Here is a 25,043-nt window from a genome sequence, read left to right on the forward strand (position 1 = left end):
AAGTAAAAGAAATACTAGTTTCCAGAAGAGTATTCCAGTGATTTTTATCTGAGCGTATCCAGGAAGTACTCTTCTTCACGGTTCTCCAAGTGGGAACTTCAGTTGTTTTTGCTAAGCTTCATCTCACCGAGAACAGATTTCAATGTCCATTCAAGACTCTACATAAACTTGTCTTTCTTGATACCTGCGTTTCTTTGAAGCACTGAGTTTGCATAGCTGAAAGCAGCTTTGAAGAAGATCCTTGGTTACAAAGAAACACGATTGAAATCTCGCGAGAGTTTACTGACGACGAGAACACTTGGCCTGAGACTATGCAGGCCTCTATACCTGCTGCGTGGTACGGTATATTCGCATGTATCTCAGGTATGTTTTGTGGCTTTATATTTGTGAGGATGTGTTTGGTTTGTTGAACATAGGTTAGCGCTACACGTTATTTGAAGATTCCTATGTATTTAATTTTGTCGTTTTAAATGTATGCTTCTTCTTGTCAAAATGTTACGAAAGTCTCTATGAAATACAGTATTCTTGGTATATTAACAATAGTGCACTACCATTTATTCATGTTTCATAATCGTAATTCGGATGATTGCAGTTTACAATATGTATTATACGTAAATGTACATCACATCACTATCAAGGATGTATTGTCAGGATACTATGAGAGTGCTGCATTTTACGGCAGCAGGAATAGCCATAGTTTATTTTTTGGTTTTCATTTCCTCGCCTATTGTATTATGGTATTATTAAATATTAAATGGTATAATTTAATATCAAAGGGTACCCCATGGAAATATTTCTGCACTTATGATACACTCTTTTTAATATAAAAGCCTTGCAGGTTAAAAACACACACACGTTACAACATTACTTTTAGAAAATCATTAAATAACGATTGGACGTCAAGTACATTGTGTGCTTTGAATAAACCGTCAAAAAGTATCTGGCAAGTTAATGCAACATACCCATTACCTACAACCTAGTAATATTTACTTACTTACTTATAATATTGCATTCCTTTTAACAGAACTTTTACATTTATTTTTTACCCTTTACACAAAAAGGAATCTGTTTCTGAAGATTGTCAAGATTGGGCATTCTTTTGCACTTGTGTTATATTTACAGACATATTTTACGAAACAGCTGAATAAATATATAGCATTAACCATAGAGTTTCCTGGGACACCAGGTGTTCGCGAAAAGGGGAAACATGTGACAGCGGACTGGACCCTTTTAGAACTAAGATCAGGTAGTGTAAGCAATGTCAGAATTTGTTCGTTTCCGACCTTCCATCCTCAATCATTATTTTAATACCCCCTTCACACTTGAGACGGAATGAGCCGGAATGCCGTCGGAATGAAAATTCATGGAGATTCCTGGAAATTCGAACTGCATTCTAAAACTTCCTACTCCATTCCGAATGCACACAAAAACATGTCAATTCTTGTAACGTGCCCGAATGTTTTGAACATGTTCAAAACTTTCGAGGTACATTCGAAGTGGAAAAATATCGAACAGCATTTGAAGTGCATTCTTACTGCATTCTAACTGCATTCTAAGTATTCTGAACGTATTCGATGGAGAATCCTGCAAGAATGTCCCGAATGCGCCTCGAATGTACTTCGACTGCTGGTGGAATTTAGGTGGAATATTCTTCAAACATATCGGAATATTTCGATTGCACTTGGAATATAGCTCGAATGTACATAGAATACACCTCGAATACAGTCAGAACGTCCCGAATGCTCTTCAAATGAGCCCTGACGTCATCAGAACGCCGCCGAATCGCATAAAAACGTAGCCACCTGTCACTGAAACTTCAGATATCATTCAAGCTGCGCAAGTTGTCTCCAGCCTCCTGGCACCACGTTGTGATGCTCATCTTCCTCATCCACCATACCATTGTGAAGATAAGGATGACGAGTCCTCATCAAGTTGTGCAGGCAGACACATCATTCAATGATGTCCTTCACAACGGAAGGCCTTGGCAGCATGGTGATGAGGAGGATTTGCCAACTCTGGGCCATGATTCCAAATGCATTTTCCTCTACCCGTCGGCCCCTGCTGATCCAATAGTTGTAGATTCTGTCGTCTCTCTGGAGAGTCCCATGGCCATACGGTTTCATCAAGAAGACCCTTATTCCAAAGGCATCATCTTCCAGAATATAGCATGGCATACTCGCGTCATCTAGGGGCAAGGGGAACGGATCAGGAAATCCTATGCTCCCGTCTTCAAGACAATCCTTGAGCTCGCACTGGTTGAAGATCTGAGCATCAGACATACTTCCGTAAGCACCAACGTCCACCCAAAGGAACTTGTAATTTCCACCCACAAGGGCCATGAGGACCACAGAGAAGAAGCTCTTGTAGTTGTGGTACAATGGGCCGCTCTTGGCCGGTTTCCTAATGGTCACATGTTTGCCATCTAAAGCTCCTATTGCATCAGGACTATTCCACCTGTTTCTGAATATCTCTTCAATGGGTGTCCATTCTTCTGGAGTGGTAGGGCAGATGACAATCTCATCCTTGTATTTCTCCACAATGACCTTACATCCATCTGGGATGATGTGGCTGATTGTGTTCCTTGCCACGCGGAAGCTGTACATGATGCTGGGGTACCTATCACCTGAAGCCAGGAACCTGAATGTGATGGTTAGCTTCAAGCCTGGAGGTAGCGCCTTTCTCATATATGTATCCTGCTTCTGTATTCTTGGTCTTACTTTCTGCACCAACTCATCAAACATGGCAGGCTCCATCTTAAGGTAGTTGAAGAATGACTGCGTGTCCTCAACTCTGAGCTCCTCCATTAGTCATGTGTAATGTCCATACAGCCTCCTCCTTTCCTCTGTCAGCCATGGTCTGGTCTGGAATCTCCTGGGTCTTCTCCTGTTTCTTCTCCTGGTCTCCTCCACATCTCTTTCAATCAGGGATTCCTAGAGGACAGCAATCTGGAGCAACGCAACATGGTCCAGGTGGTCCATACTCTATGGAAGTTGGGCAGTGACTGATGAATATTCCAGATTCAACAGGTTTTTATACCCCATCGTGGAACATTCCGGCATTTCGGACATTCGTGTTTCATTCTAAGTGCATTTGAAGGACACTTGAAATATTCGAGCTGCATTCTGTTTTTATTCCTTAACATTCGATCCATATTCGGGGGTCCTTCCAAGAGGGTCCTAAATACATTCTATGTAAATTCGTGCAACATTCGAGGTACGTTCCAACTGAAATTCAAGTGCTATTCACTATGCAATCGAACCGGATTCATTTATACATATTCTTCGTGTATTCTAACGGCATTCTAATTATTCCTACTGTATTCCGATTTATTCGAGCTGCATTCGTGATCTAGAACATTTGGAATGAGTAAGAATCATTCGAGGTGGGTTCGAAATGCGTTCTAAGTATTCCAACAGCATTCTTACAAAGCTTGAAAAATTGTTTATTTTGACATTCTCTCCCGAATGCGGTTCGAATTTTGGAAAAGAAATTCTGGCTGATTCTCCTTGATTCCTGTCAATTCGAAATAAGTGTGAAGGACCCTTTACATTGTCAGTGCGCTGGATCGTAGTTTGTGCAGTGTGTGCGTCAAGGAAGATTCAATTTTACATTCTGAATTGTGCCCATTCTTTTGAATTCTTCTAAAATACTGAAGCCTATGAAAACAGTCTTTGACTTCAGATGTTTGAAGTCATGGCTGTGAGCCAGGCCAATTTGAATCATGTATACATTTAGTGAATCCAAGTATTTTGAATGAATTTGACTACTGGTATTGTTCATGTTTAGTGTACTTCCTTGTCAACAGTTTCAGCAGCTGTTGCCAATATACCCAAATACGCAACAGTATGGTGGTTTTATCTGATCGGTATTGCGGTATAATATGTTTCATAAGATCAGCTCAAGGAGTTAGTATTATGTTCCAAACATTACAGACCGCCTCCGTGGTGTAGTGGTTAGAGCGTCCGCCCGGAGAGCGGAAGGTCGCGGGTTCGATCCCCGACCGCGTCATACCAAAAGACGTTAAAATATGGTACTTGTTGGTCCCTGCCTGACGCTCGGTATTAATGGGTACAACAAGGACTGGTCGGCTCGGAGTCAGTATAATGTGTCTGAGTGGGGTATTCATGCTTCACTGCGGCATGGTATCTCAGTGGGCTAGCACTATAAAACCAGCTTAAGTCTGGGCTAGTACAAGCAGCCGCACAAACACATACACACGCATGCACGTCGTCATATGAGCGAAATATTCTCAAGCACGACGTTAAACCCAATTTCACCTCACCTCCAAACATTACAAAGCAAACAATAACTATATATAGGCTTATCAATCTTTGTGCACAAGTTTCGCTGAAAGGGTCGTTGTAGGCACTGGTACAATAGATATGTACCCTAGAAACGATCCCTTGCAAAAATCAGAATACAGAAACGCACCCTAGGACGATTCCATTCCGCGCTGTGTCGTTTTCCTGATCGGAATTGTCACGCTGTTGTATTTGATGCATTTGATTACGTTATATAAGAAACGACCATGCATACTAACGAATATTTCGTGATGCACAATAGCACTTGCAATCAGCTGAACAACCACATAGGGTTTCTGTTTTGGGTTGCGGAATATGGACTCGTCCACTCAGGGGGCCGGGTACGTTTCTGTATTTTGACTTTGTTTAGGGTATATTTCTGTGTACAGAAACGTACATATCTGTAGTACCTGTGTCGATACAATCCGTTAAATGTATTGTCATCATGAAACACTGACCAACGTGTTGTGTACATGACACAACAAGCGTTGCAGTGATGCTTCCCTGTGACCTTGCCATGGACAATGGGACGTGCCGTTTGACCGGTCATTGTGATATCGCCCCTTTCCATAATGGACCTATGCCCAAAATGTTAATGCTTTACGTTGTAAACATCCATGAATCTCTCGATTCCTTCCGTCATGGAAGTCAAGAGTAAACCTTGATTCGTCGGAAAACATGATACCAGCCCAAAGTGGATTATCCCAGTATTACTGACAAGCGTCATTCAAATGATGGACAGTGGGTTGAGATGACACTTGGACGTCGAACACACAATTGGCATTTGCGTGACGACTTCGCCCCGCCTAGCCACGTGCTCTTGCAATAGTGCCTGTTGTAACTGTTCACTCGCCAGGGTTGCCTTTTGAAACCGATGCTTTTAAAGCTATCGATCTGTCTAATCTGTCATAGACTGTGTCGGTGTAGTGTCAGGCCTGTTGTTGATACCGGTGAAGATCCGGGTAAGAATTGATCTTCAGCAACCCATGCTTGTGGTAAGAGGCGACTAACGGGAACGGGTGGTCAGTCTCGCTGACTTGGTTGACACATGTCATCGTATCCCAATCGCGTTGATCGATGCTCATGACGTTGATCACTGGATTGTCTGGTCCAGACTCGATTATTCACAGACCGCCGCAATATAGCTGGACTATTGCGGCGTTAAACAACAACCAACCAAACTGCTGAGGAGAGACTGAGAAAAATGCAACATTTGGGGCAACAATGTTAAACTGGGGTATGACCACGGCACGTGAGCGTTCAACACATTGCAAACGCCGCCTGATCAATATTGTTACTTCCTTAAAGACTGACTGCGTTAATGAAGTGTACTTAAGTGTTTGGTTCCAAGAAAACATAAGCGCCTCACAATGGTTAGGCTGAGGTTCCCCTTGCTGTTCAAGGTCACGTGCTTCATGACTTTCACAATGTTGTGTTAAGGAAGGTTGTCACATAAATCACTTAATTCCTTTGCCACACATCGTTGTTTGTTCCCCTTCTTCACCACAACACAAAACATCCACTACTTTTATGACATATTATATATGGGAACTACATCATGGATCGAAAGGAAACAAGGGTTGTAGGAGTGATACTTGACAGAACAGAGATTGGGCAACATGACTATCTAGCAAGTACTGAGAAAAAAGCACAAGCCGTTCCAGTTGACGTTGTCCCAAACAAATCGATCTTGTAAATACGTTTGTCACATGGAAAACGTTTCAGCAGGGTATGTTCTTGCAGTCTCCACTGCAGACAAGTTAGGTAAAAGATAAAGTAAGATCTGAGTTAGACGTGTAAGGGAAGGCATTAGTTGCAGCCAACGTAATGCGTTTATTGTTGACCATGTATATTACCCACCGTTTGATACCGAGATGATGGACCGTTGGGGAACCATTTATATGTTTGCTTGGAAGCATGTGATGTTATTCAAATACTACATTCTGTGATTAGAGCATACGTTTAATGGAAGGTTCAGAACGATTTGCATGCCTGTTATACCATTGACTCTAAGGAGGCCGACATTCATATCATCTTCAATAATTTACAATGTTTACTGAATTACATCTGCGAACATGGACTTTGTTTTTGATTGAGCCAGGGATGTCATAGCGTGTCAGCTAATATATGCATACACACGCACGCACGTTCGTTCGCATCCGTACATCATCCAACCATCTATCCATCCATCCATTCAACCATCCATCCTGCCATCCATCCATCTAACCATCCATCCATCCATCTTGCCATCCATCCATCCATCATCCATCCATCCATCCATCCATGCGTGCATGCATGCATCCGTGCATGCATGCGTGCGTGCATGCATACATACATACATACATACTTCATTCTATCATCCATCCCTTCATCCAGCCATGCATGCATGCATGCATACATACAAACATACATACATACACACACACATACATACATACATACAACATACATACATGCATGCATGCATACATGCATGCATGCATACATACATACATACATCATTCTATCATCCATCCCCCCATCCTTCATCCACCATTCCAACCATCCATCATCCAACCATCCATCCATCCATCCATCAATCCATGCATGCATGCATGCATCCATCCATCCATCCATCAATCCATACATACATTGCACGTCCAATGTTCTCACTGTCTCCTAAGCCAGTGTTGGTGAATCACTGAAAAATCATACAAAATGATAGTGATTATACGAAATATGCTTAAAAGATAAACGTAACCTATGTCACAGGTGACTCATCATAGAGGTTGTCAACTTCCACGGTGGTCTCCAACATGAAGCCAATATGCCGTACTGAAGACACTCGACGAAGCGGCTGATCTGTTATTTGAACCGATGGTCAGCACGTTCAGCATCATCTAATGAATGTAACTCTGCATAACGTATTGTCAATCTGGACAGGTACATTTGTTATCAAACTGATGCCAAACGTTACAAATAAACTTTCTTTTGATATTCCAGCCAAATGCACTGGAATCACTAATGGCAGTTTAAAAGAAATTCGGTCATGTTGCGTATCGATATGTTAAGCCATTAAGTTCTCTGATGTGCTGCAGTGAGTAATTGTGCATATTTCCCTCGAGGATTGCCTACTTTATGTGAAAAGATCAAGAGACTTGCTACACACGCCTAATTAACATCATTGTCAGTGTGCGAACATCCCTCTGTGTCGTATTGTTAGCAATCTGGGACATTTTGAATAACTTCAAATTTACTTTACGTCGTTATTTTGTATACATCTTTCATTTTCTAAAAAATAGACTTATGGAAATCGTTGTGAGACGTAGTCATATTAATTTTTCAAATGAGCAAAAGTTCCGAGAACACAAAAGGCTGATCGATGTTGGATGTATATTTGTACGGGAGTGTAGAACATAGGCATCAACCTCATCATTCTGTCAAATCCTGTGGTGATTCACAATCGAGTTCATACAGTAGAAAACCATCGGTTGCCATAGCTGGTGATGTTGTTTAGCTATATCAAAGGTTGGTACGCTGCAATATTCACGTTTACGTTCGTGTAAAGCCTACATCACCATCATGCGTTGTATTGAGTTGCCTGACCTGGTCGTACCAGGAGCCACAGAACTTATCATAGTGTATCACTTCATGCTCCGTGAGTTTCTTCACAGCAGTAAATTTCTAAAGATCACATATACTATAGAGGGGTACAAATACATAAAGCATTTATTGGCATCGTTATAAATGAAACCCCGTCATTATAACTACTCTTTTCGACCTTTAAGGAACTTAAATCGACCTTTTTGACAACAGTGCACAATTCTCTCCCGCGAACGAAATATCAACCAATCAGAGGGGCGCGTCTCTGTGACGTAATGTGAGGTATACATACGAGGGGCGCTTTAGAATTCATGCACATTTCCGGGGGTAAATTATCCTGTTTACAGATTAGTCTAAACCTGAAATCGTGACAATTGTTGTGAAAAGTGAAAGCTTTATGTTTTCACAATCTACAGTCATTTAATCTTCTCACCTGCATTGCCTAGCCTCCGAGTTACAACTTATTTTCATAGACGATTCTGTCAAGAATCGCTTGCTGTCGCTAGGCCTTATTTGATTTGTTAGAGCCAGACGCTAGTGATAACGAAAATGATGATCAGCCTCGCTCATCACGGTTACAGGAAGAGGTTCGACTAGTATCTACATACTGGTGAGTGGACGTTAACCACGTGAATGTAGCAAAAAGTGTATCGCGCAATATTGTCACTTCGAACCCCACCTCGCTTCGTGGAAGAAATCGATATGTTACAAGTTGTGTCATGCAAGATCCTTTTGGTCATGATTCAAATACATATTTAACTACGAGTAGAAAATAGTTCGGATTTTCTAACTTGATGACTTTAGCCCGTGACGTCACGATTTATAAGAATGGCAGCGCCCTGTAGCGAACATCCGCCAGTCTGAGAATAAATGCTATTTAGGTTTGTTTTCACCGAGTTACAAAATCAAAACTACTTTGTACTGGTAGTAAAATATGTATTTGATTGATGGCCAATAGGATTTTGCATGACATAGCATATAACATAACAATTTCTCTCTTGGGAGCAAGGTGGGTGTCAATATAATACTCTTACAATATTATTGTCACTTTATTGACCGCAACCTCGCTTCCGAGGAAGAAATCGTTATGTTACAAGTTGTGCCATGCAAAATCCTTTTGGTCATAGATCATATACATATTTTACTACAACTAGTAATTAGTTTTGATTTTTTAACATCCGTGAAGGGATCTGAACACATGTAAGATATGTTCCAGCACAGGCAAACTGTAGCGCAATTAGGGTTGCGCAACAAAGAGAATGACCAGTCTTCCTATATGCGCGCAAAGGTTGGCAACGTACTTCCTTCGCTTCGGTTCGAAAAATATTTTTAATATCAAAATAAAATATCGCCACCATCAAAGGTAGACACCTATTTCCTCACAGGGTTATGCTCTCAGATTTCCAACCTCATATTTAATAATTACTCAAGTGCAATATATTTAATTCAACATTTTAAGCGCCACTCGTGCCACATCAAATCGTTCTTTGCCTCCATTACCCGTGCCAGCTTCCGGTTCAACGGAGTGAAGGACTTAAATCTAAATATACTTGTTGAATGACATGTCCGCCATATAGGAATACTTGCGGAGTTACCTCCCTTTTTCATTCGCCCACTACGCCAGAAGTGATTTTTGTAGAATAAATATTACGAAAATTCTAACAATAACGACGACACAAAAGAAAAATAATCTCCAACGGTTTAATGGTAAAATTAGGCAATATGATATTTCTCTTAAATTTCTGCTTATTCTTGTTCCTTCACTCCGTTGAACCGTAAGCTGGCAGGGGTAATGGAGGCGAAAAACTGTTTGATATGGCACGAGTGGCGCTTAAAGTGTTGAATTAAATATGTTTTACGTGAGTAATTAAATGTTGAATTAAATATGTTTTACGTGAGTAATTATTAAATATGAGGTTGGAAATCTGAGAGCACAACCCTGTGAGGAAATGGGTGTCTACCTTTGATGGTGGCGATATTTTATTTTGATAACAAAATCTGTGCGTTTTTCGAACCGAAGCGAGGGAAGTACGTTGCGTCGATAAACCTTTGCTCGCTTCCACTCTTGAGTTCGTAATATGTGAAGACTGGTCATTTTCTCTTTAATCTTGCGCAACCCTATTTGCGACTAACCACACGTCTTTCAAGATACAGTTAATTTTGAAAAATGAGAAAATGCAACAACACAACACAACCACGGACATGGAGAAAACAGATACCGCTTCAATATCCAGTTTTAGTATTTATTTCTTATTAAAAAATACATGTATTTACTATCGGGGAAAAGCAATCAGCACAAGTTTTGGCAACTCGGATAGCCCTATTCTGAGATATTTACACAATGGCTATCTTGTTACAAAACAATCGAGATGTGTACAACATATGACAGTGTATCTACCACCAGAGTGATGAAACATGAGCTGTTTATATTTACGTATACATGATTTATTAGTTGATAACAGTAACCATATGGACAGAGAGCGACAACTGTAAATCCTTATTGCAGCTTAAGTGTTAACACACATTTACCAGTATTGACAAAGCAGGGGCTAGTCTGTGTTTACGATTTTCAGTAAAAACAGCATTTTCTTGCATATTTGACAAAAATGACATTATAAATTAAGGCGCAGAAGAAAGTACCACGATTTTGTTGTTTGATATAATTGAAAATTGAAAGAACTGTTGTTACATTTGATTATGTATATTTAACCACTATGTTTGCCTTCGAAAAGTAAAGCTGGCAGGGTTAGTGTGATTAAGGACAGGGTAAACAGAATTTGCTACCACATGGCGCCTAACATGTGTGACCAAAGACAAAATGTTCGCAAATGTATTGATTTTAAATGCTAAGGTTTCTAAAATACCCCACGGCAGTTAGGCATTATGCGATCTGCTGTTCAAATGTTTTAAACGCCCGCGAGAACAATGTATTGAATAGAATATCGCTCAGTATTGCTGAAAGAGTCAGATTGCTTCAGTTGAGGATAGCACACAAGTAACTGAACATTTCCTTACAAATACCGTAAGAGTCAGATTGCTTCAGTTGGGGATAACACACAAGTAACTAAACATTTCCTTACCAATACTGCAAGAGTCAGATTGCTTCAGTTAAGGATAGCGCACAAGTAACTGAACATTTCCTTACCAATACCGTAAGAGTCAGATTGCTTCAGTTGGGGATAACACACAAGTAACTAAACATTTCCTTACCAATACTGTGAGAGTCAGATTGCTTCAGTTGAGGATAACACACAAGTAGCTGAACATTTCCTTACCAATACTGCAAGAGTCAGATTGCTTCAGTTAAGGATAGCGCACAAGTAACTGAACATTTCCTTACCAATACCGTAAGAGTCAGATTGCTTCAGTTGGGGATAACACACAAGTAACTAAACATTTCCTTACCAATACTGTAAGAGTCAGATTGCTTCAGTTGAGGATAACACACAAGTAACTGAACATTTCCTTACCAATACTGTAAGAGTCAGATTGCTTCAGTTGGGGATAAGACACAAGTAGCTGGACATTTCCTTACCAATACTGTAAGAGTCAGATTGCTTCAGTTGGGGATAACACACAAGTAACTGAACATTTCCTTACCAATGCTGTAAGAGTCAGATTGCTTCAGTTGGATATAACACACAAGTAACTGAATATTTCCTTACCAATACTGTAAGAGCCAGATTGCTTCAGTTGAGGATAACACACAAGTAACTGAACATTTCCTTACCAATACTGTAAGAGTCAGATTGCTTCAGTTGGGGATAAGACACAAGTAACTGAATATTTCCTTACCAATACTGTAAGAGTCAGATTGCTACAGTTGAGGATAAGAAATAAGTAGCTGGACATTCGTTACCAGCACTGTAAGAGCAAGATTGCTTCAGCTGAATATAAGGCACAGGTAACTGAACTTTTCGTTACCAGTACTGTGACAGATAGATTGCTTCAGTTGAGTATAAAGCACAGATAACTGAACTTTTGGTTACCAGTGCTGTAAGAGCCAAATTGCTTCAGCTGAGGATCGCTGCGAATAGCTGGAAACTTGCTGATGCGGTGAAAAGCAACATTTATTCATTCATTAAGTTGAGGATAAAGCACAGGTAACTGAACTTTTAGTTACTAGTACTGTGAGAGCCAGCATGCCTCAGTTGAGGATAAGAAACAGGTAGATGGACATTCGTTGCCAGTTCTGTAAGAACAGGATTGCTTCAGTTGAGGATAAGCCACAAGTAGCTGGACATTCGTTGCCAGTACTGTAAGAGCAGGATTGGTTCAGTTGAGGATAAGCCACAAGTAGCTGGGCATTCGTTGCCAGTTCTGTAAGAACAGGATTGCTTCAGCTGAGGGTAAGCCACAAGCAGCTGGACATTCGTTGCCAGTACTGTAAGAGCAGGATTGGTTCAGTTGAGGATAAGCCACAAGTAGCTGGACATTCGTTGCCAGTACTGTAAGAGCAGGATTGGTTCAGTTGAGGATAAGCCACAAGTAGCTGGACATTCGTTGCCAGTACTGTAAGAGCAGGATTGCTTCAGTTGAGGATAAGCCACAAGTAGCTAGACATTCGTTGCCAGTACTGTAAGAGCAGGATTGGTTCAGTTGAGGAAAAGCCACAAGTAGCTGGACTTTCGTTGCCAGTACTGTAAGAGCAGGATTGGTTCAGTTGAGGATAAGCCACAAGTAGCTGGACATTCGTTGCCAGTACTGTAAGAGCAGGATTGCTTCAGTTGAGGATAAGCCACAAGTAGCTGGACATTCCTTGCCAGTACTGTAAGAGCAGGATTGCTTCAGTTGAGGATAAGCCACAAGTAGCTAGACATTCCTTGCCAGTACTGTAAGAGCAGGATTGGTTCAGTTGAGGATAAGCCACAAGTAGCTGGACTTTCGTTGCCAGTTCTGTAAGAGCAGGATTGCTTCAGTTGAGGATAAGCCACAAGTAGCTGGACATTCGTTGCCAGTACTGTAAGAGCAGGATTGCTTCAGTTGAGGATAAGCCACAAGTAGCTGGACATTCCTTGCCAGTACTGTAAGAGCAGGATTGCTTCAGTTGAGGATAAGCCACAAGTAGCTAAACATTCCTTGCCAGTACTGTAAGAGCAGGATTGGTTCAGTTGAGGATAAGCCACAAGTAGCTGGACTTTCGTTGCCAGTTCTGTAAGAGCAGGATTGCTTCAGTTGAGGATAAGCCACAAGTAGCTGGACATTCGTTGCCAGTACTGTAAGAGCAGGATTGCTTCAGTTGAGGATAAGCCACAAGTAGCTGGAAATTCCTTGCCAGTACTGTAAGAGCAGGATTGCTTCAGTTGAGGATAGACCACAAGTAGCTGGACATTCGTTACCAGTACTGTAAGAGCAGGATTGCTTCAGTTGAGGATAAAGCACAGATGACTGGACATTCATTAGAAATAATATTAATGTACAAGGCAGCAATCCTTAACCTAAATATACAAAATCAAAGTAACACATTACAACGTAATCAGATTCAGTGCATTGATAATTAAAAACAAATAGATGCAACACCAAACGATATGCTGCACGGAAATTTGATGAACAATAATGCTACACATGAGAATCTGCACCTTAATGCTGCGATATCCATCGTCTATAAGAGAATCGTGCGATTTGACGGTTGTAGTCACGATATTCGGGCTATATGTTTCTTGTGCAGGTACTCTACAGTAGAAACAGCATTCATGATAGGTGTAATATATTACGCGCGCACATACACACACACGCACGCACGTACGCACGCACACACACACACACCAAGCACTCAACAAGCACGCAAGCACTCACAAAATCACATAGGTGAAATCACACAGGGACAATAGGTACAATAAATTAATGAGATCAGTTTTATAAAGACATATATAAGGAACATATATTACAAATGTTAGATATTTAAAGGTTTTGTTTGAAATTCATAATATAAAACATGCACAGCATGTACAGCTGTCTGTATCTATGCCTGACACCCAACAACGACAAAAGGCAGGCTACAAGATTAGAGACAGTGACGATTCATTGTTATTGGGTACTTCAGGTGAAATTGTACTCACGTAATTCTAGGTTGTGTACGTCGTCAAGGCAACTTCCCCAACACGAATTATATACTTGAAATATAACAGGTAACCGTATATACATTCATTAAATACAAAAACAAATTGCATTACACTCTATATGTCTCCATCCATCATGGTGACATATCTCTTTGCAGCGTTTGCACATACACGAATGTTGACAATTGTTGCATGTAAATGTTAACACCATACATTGTCGAAATCTCTTTTCAGTTTTAAGCCTTTGTAGACACATCATTATAGTTATTTTCATCCATGTTATTTGGAACAACATTTGTGTAAATGCAAGATTGCATGTTTCATCGTTCCATAAATTTCTATGTGTTAACATTGTTTAAAGTTTTAACTTAATCTTAAACTTAAGTTTACTAAAATTAACGCCGCTTCGTGGAGTGTTTTCAGTACGACACATTAGCTTCATGTTGGAGACCACCCTGGAAGTTGACAAACTTCAGTTACGGGTATAGTGATAGCATTATCATAATAAATCCAGGATTCGCACCGCTAAGAGACACCACTAGGGGGTCTGTGCGGCTGTTGGAGTAACTCTGAGTCATCTTGCTGTTGAATTCACTGATAATATTTATTACGCTTCGAAACAAAAACACTATAGAGACACTATGATGTGTCACCAGTGGCACAGGATACGTTTACCGTTTATGTATATGTTATATATTTTATTTAATTTATATATTTTATTTAATATGTATGTATGTATGTATGTATGTATGTATGTATGTATGTATGTATGTATGTATGTATGTATGTATGTATGTATGTATGTATGTATGTATGTATGTATGTATGTATGTATGTATGTATGTATGTATGTATGTATGTTTGTTTGTTTGTTTGTGTGTGTATCTATGTATGTATGTGTGTGTCATGTATGTACGTAGTGGTTGGTTGGTTGGTGTGTGTGTGTGTGTGTGTGTATGTATGTATGTATGATTGTTTGTTTGTGTGTGTGTGTGTGTGTGTGTGTTTGTTTGTATGTATGTATGTGTGTATCTATGTATGTATGTGTGTGTCATGTATGTATGTAGTGTGTGCCTGCGTGTGTGTGAGTGTGTGTGTGCATGTGTGTACGTGAGCAAGCGTACGAATAGAAAAACATATGCCTGCTTCCTTCAGAATGTTTATATAGTGAGCTTTATTGATCTAATCAATGTTTGTAGAATGAAAATTCGCAAAAGCTCTAGTCTGTAGCATCAGCATCTACAGAGAGGGAGTAAGTTTTGCTGGTCAATCTGAAGGTCGGTGTTTGAATCCCAAATCGTTGGCAGCATGCCGTTATGTGTGGTTGGCAGGTGTGGCATCAGTGAGCGCTGTTCCAGCACAACCCTAGCATAGTTCATGAACTGTTACAGAGTAGTTACAGCGCAGCTGCTCCGTGTGTTCTTATAATGTAACTCCAGTCTGCCTTCCTACGACAATACTGTCAATATAACAAATCCTATCCAAGTATTACTCAGTGACTCTCTTTTCAAACCAAAACATTTTCGTATTTCAAAACACGTTCCCACAGCCCCCCTTCAACAAGTATCAAGGTTTGAAACTTATTCATGATAGAAATAGCTATGATGGTGATTGTAAGCGTAACCTGATCTTACTGCATCCGTTTTTTTCACATAAAGATAAAAAGGTATTGTGTCATTATAATCAAGAGAATCTGTAAATGAAGTTAATTTGTTTTGTTGGGTTTTTTTTCACTTTCTAAAAAAATCATTACTGTTTAGCTAAGCGATAATCAAAATATCCGTGTACTGTTAAAAAAATAATCACTGATAATTATCAATATACCGTTCTTACTTCGAGAAATGTTCTAGAATTATCATCGCTGCCTCATATATATATCTTCAGCATCTGACTGTTTGTCGTCATTGGTGACCAAAAGCTGCGTGATTTGGATAATGTCTCCTTCCTTTTCGCTTATAATATCAATTGGGTTGGAAAACTGCTGGAATGTTACTGACTGTGGTGTAAAACAACAATCAACTGAAGCAAACATTAATTCTTTAAATGAAATAACATCTTTTGCAATATGTATTGTTTCACGAATACCAACCTTCATCGCTCAAACACAAAGGTGGAATGTGCTGTTTTGACGACATACAAAGTGCTAAATGATATATTTGGTACACTATCTACCATATTTTCATCAATATCATGGTTTTTCTATTTTTTCATCAGTGAACCTCGAGGGATTAAGTTATCATAATGCAGCAGTCGCGGTTTCCACTAATTCCCTCGTACAAATCATAACAAAAGGACAAATTTATTTCCCCTGGCCTTTACCTTTAAACCGATGAAGACATAAGGCACAAAGTATACGACATTTTGATAAAATTAAATTTTCATATCTAATTTTGCAAAATGTGTTTTCCATTACATCCATTTTATCTAGTCTACTTTCCTGCCTTTGAAGAAATCGTTTTCCTATATTCTATTATGTACATTTCTTGGGAAAAATCGATTAATATCTTTTGTATCCGAGTTTCAACATAAAATCAATGTTTGCTTTATAGGTGTGTGAGCTACTTGTATGTGTCAACTGATAAAACGGGGAAAAAATAATAAGGACATGATTGCTCTGTATCTTGTTTTAACTCAACATCTACTAGAAGTACAGAAAACTTCGTCGCGTCATCTCTCGAAGTGTCTTTTTTCCATAGTTCCTGCATCTTTGTGGGGAATGTCACAAAGACTCTCATAAAGAGTTAACTTGGTTTAAAGCTTAAAATAGCTCTGCAAAACATTGTCAGTGAAAGGCATGCGTGCTCCAAGTGCACCTGTCGAGACGTCGTAGCTATGTTGGTGGGATTTACCTTCCTCCGTATGTTGGAGACTTGCGTTGTAGGTGAGATTAGGTCATGTGTCTGTTGGTGTCTGTCAAGTGTCTGTTGAAAGTCAAAAGATGTGCTCCGTTTGAAAGAACATTCTTAACAGACAATGTATTTCAAGTTATGTTGTTTTCCAACTTTCTTGAATTAAGATAATTTGTACATGGTATTTCTTGATAAAAAGGCCTTCCAGAACGAAAGCTCGCTTCAGTGCTTTTTCAGGAATTTTTCGAAATACATCGGTTTCGAATACATTTTTCTAGTATCGAATCTAATTCTGACATATCAAAACAACAAACACACTTTTGCCTATCTTCCCAATCTCATTCGACATAAGATGGTGATGGAAGAGAGCAATTACCAGGGGTTCGAAACATTAATACGTTCAACTTGATTATATTTCAGATATAATTGATGAACACGATTAGGTACAATGTTAATGATTTGAGTCTGATTTAGAAAATCTTACGCCCTTTGTCATATCAGTGAATTACAAATATTCTGCTTATAAAGCCAAGTTAGATAAATGAGCTAACCGACTTTTCATATTTTCCTCTACACAATTGGAACAATATGATTCTGATTACTGGTCCGGAATAATGTCTATTGGCTATCGTCCTATGAACTAATGTATTTGCTGAAGCCTGTTAGCTAATGAAAATATATTTGATATTGCATTCAACATTTCATGTGGAATAAATACCCATTCCACTGACAAGGCTTAATCGTTTAGGTAAGCATCTGTAGTAGTTTCCAGGAAGCATTTGACCTATACACTGAAAATATTTCTATACTAGGCCAATGTGGCGAAGTGGAGATATTGGCCTTTAAAATCTCTTGTAAATGAGGTTTTTTTATCAATTTTGTATGATTTAATTATTTTGAGGTTTTATACATGGACATTGTGTGTGATGATTGGTTTGGTTTGGTTTGGTTTTGTTTGTTGTTTTACGCCGCACTCAGCAATATTCCAGCAATATGGTGGTGGTTTGTAAATAATCGAGTCTGGACCAGGCAATCCAGTAATCAACAGCATGAGCATCGATCTACGCAATTGGGATACAATGACATGTGTCAACAAAGTCAGCGAGCTTGACCACCCGATCCCGTTAGTTGCCTCTAACGACAAGCATGGGTTACTGAAGATCAATATTCTAACCCGGACCTTCACGGGTCGGGATACGATGACATGTGTAAACCAAGACAGCGAGCCTGATAACCTGAAGACCCATTTTAATGGTAACATGCAGCGATGGGATTCCTATTGCGTATATTCATTTGATTTCATTTTGTAAGCATCAGTTGGAGCCGATCAGCATAAATGTCCAGGTGTTGTGTTACAATTACCACAAAAATCATAAACTCACCTGCTGCTGCATAACCCATGTCTGGTGTCTCCAACCATGATGTGAGTGAGTGAGTGAGTTAGGTTTTATGCCGCACTCAGCAATATTCCAGTTATATGGCGGCGGTCTGTAAATAATCGAGTCTGGACCAAACAATCCAGTGATCAACAGTATGAGCATCGATCTGCGCAATTGGGAACCGATGACATGTGTCAACCAAGTCAGCGAGCCTGACCACCCGGTCCCGTTAGTCGCCTCTTACGACAAGCGTTGGTTACTGAGGGCTCATTCTAACCCGGACCCAACCGATGTCGCTTGAATGCTGCCACCATACTCCCTCAGTAATGTACCAAGATGAAAGTGTTCATGACAATATTCTTCTGAACTATAGTATGATAGAGTGTGGCCAAAGTGGTACCTGTCGTCTTGTGTACGCACCAATACATCTTCCTCATTTTGATCTTCAGTAATCAATGATTAGGAACTAAATTCAAGAAGTGTGACATGACGTTGTACTGGCTTTATTTGTTTTCTCGTAATAGTGTGTGTACTTATCTGTCTGTTTTGTTTTGTTTGTAACTCCTTTTTTCTGTTTCTTCCACTTGCACGGATTTGTTTCTTGTAAACTTGTGTTTGTGTTTTGTTGTGTGTTCGTGCGTGTGTGCAGGTGCGTGTGTGTACTCGTTACTTGTGCTGTAGAAGAGTATGCCTTTCACATTTAACACACCAAAGAAAGAGAAAAATGTTAAATCGATGGAAAAGTGGATTCTCAGAACTTCAAAGTATTTGCTTGGATTGCAAAATCAAAACACAGGAAAGTGACTAAGACGTTTACCGTACGCTTCAGGTATATCGATTCTGATATCGCTAACAAATCTCAAGTAGTCATTTCCTTTGAATGTTTCATCTATTCGATACTTAGACTGTAAACTTTACAAAAGCTAACTTTCCAGTTATGTCAGGCAATATACCTGCAATCCACCATTTGGATTGTACAGTTCCCAACTGTTGAGGCCCAGTGGAGCATGCTCTTCTCACGAAGAATTCAAGGAGCGCCATTCTTCATACCGGGCTTACGACATTAGTTCGGCTTAGATAGTGCGTTTGTTTGTGTGCTGTTTAACGGCGCACCATTATTCCAGCTATATGGCGGCGATCTGTGAATAATCGAACCAGACAATCCAGTGATCAACAGCATGAGCATCGATCTACACAATTGGGAAACAATGACATCTGTCAGTCAAGTCAGAGAGCTTGACCACCCGGTCCTGTCAGTCGCCCCTTGCGACAAGCATTGGTTGCTGTCAACTTGCCGACGACCAATTCTAGCCCGGATCTTCACGGGTAACATAAAGCGGCACACTAACTTACGCACTGATTGTGACTGTTTGCTGAAGACCATTTCAAATCCAGATCGTCACGTGTTCGGCTTACACAAACCTGGTACGGTAGATTTTGGGAGGACATGTCCTAATTGGGGCCCGGTGCAGTTCCCTATTTTGACTATCACACGTTCCTCAGTTTGTTCAAGTGACTAGCCTATGCATAGTTTGTAATGTGCAATGTGTGACGCCCATTTCTGATGTTCCCAGCCGTGATATTATTCGAATATGGCTGAAACCGGCGTTTACAATGTGTGACGCCAATTTCTGGTGCTCCCAGCCGTGATATTATTCGAATATGGCTGAAACCGGCGTAAAATCATACTCGCTCACTCACCCTACTTGGCTGATAGGGGAATGTGCAATCTAGGCTGCCTGTGAGATGTTAGAATGTTAACAGTGACGTTAGTTAATACCAACTTATCCTAGCGAGTACCCATTCACTGCTGATCCAAGATATGTATATTTCGAACAAATAAAAATAGTGCCAAAGTAGTTTAGCAAGGGGTGGGACTAGAGTCCTTCTAAATATCAGGAGTCAAGCTGCCAAACTCTGTCACCCATCCAACGACGACGAACGCTGCTTAATTTCGCCTGATTTGTGACCTGGAATTGGAAGAGGAATTGTTCAGTTAGTGCGTTATTAAATTTCAACCTGAATAAATATTTCCATTTGCAGTTACAGGTGTTCACGCTGTTGATACCTGCTGGATCTACGACTATGAACATTCCTGGTCCAAGACCCCCTACAAGAGACTGTTCAACTGCCCCTGTGGGTGTTGCGGGGACTCATGGACACGTTCCTGCTGTCCACGAGAGCCCGTGTGTCAGCACAACAAAACAGTGGACACCAATCCACAGCCAGAGGACAACAGCGCAACGTAAGTCTTAACTGCCCTGGTCTCCGCATGCTTTGGAGAGATATTACTAGAATATTTTTTTGTTGTCCTTTTTTATTCATCTTTTTATAGGTACAAAATCATGACATAAATAATCATGAATAAATTTGCATAATGCATTGATGTTTTGTAGACCATTGTCATTGGTTACCATCGCGATGAAATGACAAAATCACAAATCACGGTTACTTATGCAGGTTAGCTGCACTTTTACACTGAATGCCCTTGGTTTAACTGTTTACAACAAGAAAGGGGCATGATCAACACATTACCTTCAGGGATATTTAGACTCAGATTCAGCAGTATGAGGCAACAGAGTTTTCAGTACAAAAAAAATTGTAGATTGTCAGACAGACAGATTGACATTCCAGCTGTATTCAATGTGTAAGGTCTTCAGTGTTATAGTGGAATCCCACGGATAGTTATGTGACTGGGACCTCCTTTCACAAAGCACTAAGGTGATCGTATGTCAACAAGGTAACCTTAGTGCAATGTTAAAGAATGGGAGTTAAGGTTAACCATAGGAAAGGTTGCTTCGTGAAAGGAGACCCAGCTCTTCAAAACAACAACGCGTCTGGTAGGGGTGAGGACATTTTATTGCGTAGGGTAGTCAGTGATTCACAGAATCCACAAAATTCCACAAACCATCAACCTGAAACATTTGACAAATTACCAAATTGACAGCAAAATCATTCTAGGGAAATGTTCTATATAACAAACATGTCTCAATATTTTACAGGTTGCATTAATTAAAATATAGTCATGTTACACAAATACACACACAACAGTCAAAACATTCACACAGTGTACTGAAGGAAAATAAACCTTACCCATTTATGGAATTGAATGGAGTTTACAATTCTACCCTTTTTGGCACCTGCAAACAACATTTGCCAATTTCAAACAAATGGAAAAGCTTATACATGTACATACACTACAGTTACATGTTATGCTAGAATTAATTTGCTAATTATTTATTGTAGTATTTCCTAAGCTCTATCCAAGCATAATATAAATGACTACTTCTAACTTTAGTGTACTTAAACAAAAAGACTATCAATTAAAACTGTGTTGCTGTGTTGTGCAAGGCTGGATACTAAGTGTCATGTGCTTGTACAATCAGGTAATTTAATATGCCTAAGAAACCTTGTACCCAATCAGAGACTTAATCTCTGGTCACAATACACACAATGTGAAATTGAGGCCAGAATGAACCACCTCACATCCTTAGTGATGTCAAAATTCCATTAAGGGACATAATTCATATGCACCTCAACCGCATAGAAATTTTACTAACAAACCCTCAACAAACCTTTTATGAGCTTTGTAAATCTGATTGCATACAACCACAATGTTTATTAAATAATCCTTCACCAATGAAAGCTAAACATATTTAGAGTTGAGCAGTTTATACTTTTTATTTGCATAATTTTATAACTACATAAAACACCTTCGCCTGATAACAATAAAATCTGATATGTCTCCACTGCCATAAGTTCTTGATACTGTGGGAACGTAAGGTTGCGTCAGGTTGAGGTTCAAGGCACACTCTTGTTTAATGTATTTAGTAGGACACCGTCCAATGGTCTCGGGGTGTTGATGCACCGAATTCACGCAAATTCTACTAAACCTTGCTGTCACATTCATCTGGGTAACACACCATCAATGTTGTATTCAACTTAAGACAGGTTTCCATATCTCTAGCAACAGAATAAAAGATTCATTTATCAGTATTGCTATGACCGCCCACTTAACATTGTTGTCAGTCCCCTACAAAGACAACATTCATACCACAAGAAGCATATTTTCACTTCGATGATGCTTTGGTGGAAAGGTGCAGATTTGAGAGAGGCAGCGATAAAGATGATAGAATAGAGGGATGTCTATGTAGCGTCTATGTTGTCTAATCTTACTCTATGTCCCATGACTAAATCAATGAAGAAATTGTCTAACTTGATGTTCTACGACTGCGGCACCAGGATGCAAGCTCTGATGTTGGCCGGCATCGTCGTCGGCACATTCTGCATCCTGATGATCTTGACAGTCGTCATGCACATGTGTGGCAGAATCTTCTTAAAGAGGAAAAGGGAAGAGAAGAACGCACCTCAAGTCATCATATATAACGTCCACGGTAACGAAACAATGCCCTATAGACCATCATATATAACGTCCACGGTAACGGAACAATGCCCTATAGACCATCATTTATAACGTCCACGGTAACGGAACAATGCCCTATAGACCATCATTTATAACATCCACGGTAACGAAACAATGCCCTGTAGACCATCATATATAACGTCCACGGTAACTCAACAATGCCCTAGAGACCATCATTTATAACATCCACGGTAACGAAACAATGTCCTGTAGACCATCATATATAACGTCCACAATAACTGAACAATGTCCTGTAGACCATCATTTATAACGTCCACGGTAACGAAACAATGCCCTATAGACCATCATATATAACGTCCACAGTAACTGAACAATGTCCTATAGGCCATCATTTATAACGTCCACGGTAACGAAACAATGCCCTATAGACCATCATATATAACGTCCACAATAACTGAACAATATCCTATAGACAATCATTTACAACGTCCACGGTAACGAAACAATGTCCTGTAGACCATCAATTATAACGTCCACGGTAACTCAACAATGCCCTATAGACCATCATATATAACGTCTACGGTAACTAAACAATGTCCTATAAACCATCATTTATAACGTCCACGGTAACTAAACAATGCCCTATAGACCATCATATATAACGTCCACGGTAACTCAACAATGCCCTATAGACCATCATATGTAACGTACACAATAACTGAACAATGTTCTATAGACAATCATTTACAACGTCCATGGTAACTGAACAACGTCCTATAGACCATCAATTATAACGTCCACGGTAACGAAACAATGTTCTATAGACCAGCATATATAACGTCCACGGTAGCTGAACAATGTACTTCAGAGCACCATATATAAAATCCACTGAAACGAAACAATGAACTACAGACCATCATATATAACGTCCTCGGTAGCTAAACAATGTGCTTTAGACCATCATATATAACGTCCACAGAAACGAAACGTTTCATGTAAACAATGTTTATATATATTCATTAAGGCAAACAACACCTAGTCACCGAGAATGCATTAAATATGCTATACGTGCCCTCGGTGACTTGAACTGCGATAGCCTGCCAAGGCATTTAACTGGCTGTTTAAATTCGATTTCTTAAAACTTGGACTCGGATGAATCCATCCTGGACTTCTGTTGTTGAGCCAGGGGCCGTGAAGGGGCCGATCATGAATATTCCGTGTCTGCGGAACCCTGTGTCAACATCATAGACTAAGGCACGGTGTGAAACATACCAATTTCCTTGGGCGTTCATCACGTTGGGGACGACGCGTTCCTAATCTGGTCACAAATACTGATTAAAAGTAAAGTAGAGAGCTTACATGTTCGTGTGGATGATGAAAATCAGCAACATGAAATCCTGAGGGTGACTGGACGACCTGTAACTGAAGTCTCAAATTAAGGACCCCCAAACAATGTACACGAACTGCATGGTCAACGTGCAAAGTTGCGGGAATATTGGGCCGTTATGTCCTGATCCCAAAAATTTGAAAGATGTTCTATATACCATTGATATTTTATTAGCCCCTTCTTGTTTTGGGGGAGTATACAAGTAATTTAGCTTTGATGAATGCTGAACATAATCAGGGCGTCAGGCGACCCGAGTGCGTTACATGACAATGTTAAAGTATCAATCGAATCGTTTCTCGATTTCATGGGTTTCTGTAATGTGGACTCTGTTTTCTTCATCAGAACCAGTGGAAGCATCTGTGACAGTCGGTTCCTGTAGTTCCGGCATGGGGAAGTCAGGAAAAGAAGCACCACCACCACCTTATGTTACAGCAACTACCACGGTTTAACTTCGCCTGGATCATCGTGAAGCACACTGTGATAGTACTTCAATGTTTTTGTTCTTGACATCATGAGCGCTTCGACAAAGAACCTATTGAAATAAGAGTTCATAGATATTATCTAAACAAGCGAAAAGGACCAACATCACAATGAAAAACTCTTGGTCTTTTGTGTGAGTGGCCAATTGACCTGAGGCGTCTAAATATGCCGTTCAAATTATTTTTCTAAGTCTTTTCTGGTTCTGGTGCTTATCGTTGATTTGTGTCTCAAATTCGTCTCAGTTCCCATCCGTTGTCTGTCAACCGCTCAATTGCTATCATGGCTTTTCAGACGTGACTTGGCTGGGTCATCATGGTAAAACAAATTTACCTTTCAAATGCACATCACCAACTCGAACTATCCTTCTATCGGTATCCTTCAATAGTGTTTCGACCAATGGTAATCTTCACAGGGCAGCAATGTTGTAAAGATGTATGTATTCTTAGGCTGTTTCGTTCTGAGATCAATCTGTTCACATTTTCTCAATGTTCTATGTGCCTATAATCTTTTGTGTGTTAAAATTATGAATTCTTGTTATCAAATATTTTGTCAAAACGATATAATTTCGTCCACTTGAAATATTGTGCTAATATTGTTGTATAATAAAAAACCCATACCAACC

The 25,043-nt window shown here is 39.9% G+C and overlaps 1 protein-coding gene and 1 long non-coding RNA gene across 3 annotated transcripts; one reads left to right on the plus strand and one right to left on the minus strand.

The window, feature by feature from the left end:
• Window positions 1-25,043, plus strand: LOC124283265. 2 transcript variants are annotated; one of them, XM_046719329.1, is made up of 4 exons: window positions 1-363; window positions 20,214-20,415; window positions 22,413-22,564; window positions 24,284-25,043. In XM_046719329.1, exons 1-4 carry the CDS (start codon window positions 312-314, stop codon window positions 24,388-24,390), a joined length of 513 nt encoding a protein of 170 aa, XP_046575285.1. In that variant the 5' UTR covers window positions 1-311; the 3' UTR covers window positions 24,391-25,043. The 2 variants fall into 2 exon arrangements, with proteins under 2 accessions (XP_046575285.1, XP_046575356.1); XM_046719400.1 differs by lacking the exon at window positions 1-363 and adding an exon at window positions 16,751-16,823.
• LOC124283423 lies at window positions 8,095-21,313 on the minus strand. The gene is made up of 3 exons (XR_006900349.1): window positions 21,086-21,313; window positions 19,868-19,872; window positions 8,095-8,105 (listed from the first exon to the last, which is right to left on the minus strand). It is a non-coding gene; the product is annotated as an uncharacterized LOC124283423 (long non-coding RNA).

The sequence above is a fragment of the Haliotis rubra genome, unplaced genomic scaffold (assembly GCF_003918875.1).
Source record: "Haliotis rubra isolate DU_JTF1 unplaced genomic scaffold, ASM391887v1 Scf1, whole genome shotgun sequence".
Taxonomy (NCBI): Eukaryota; Metazoa; Mollusca; class Gastropoda; order Lepetellida; family Haliotidae; genus Haliotis; species Haliotis rubra.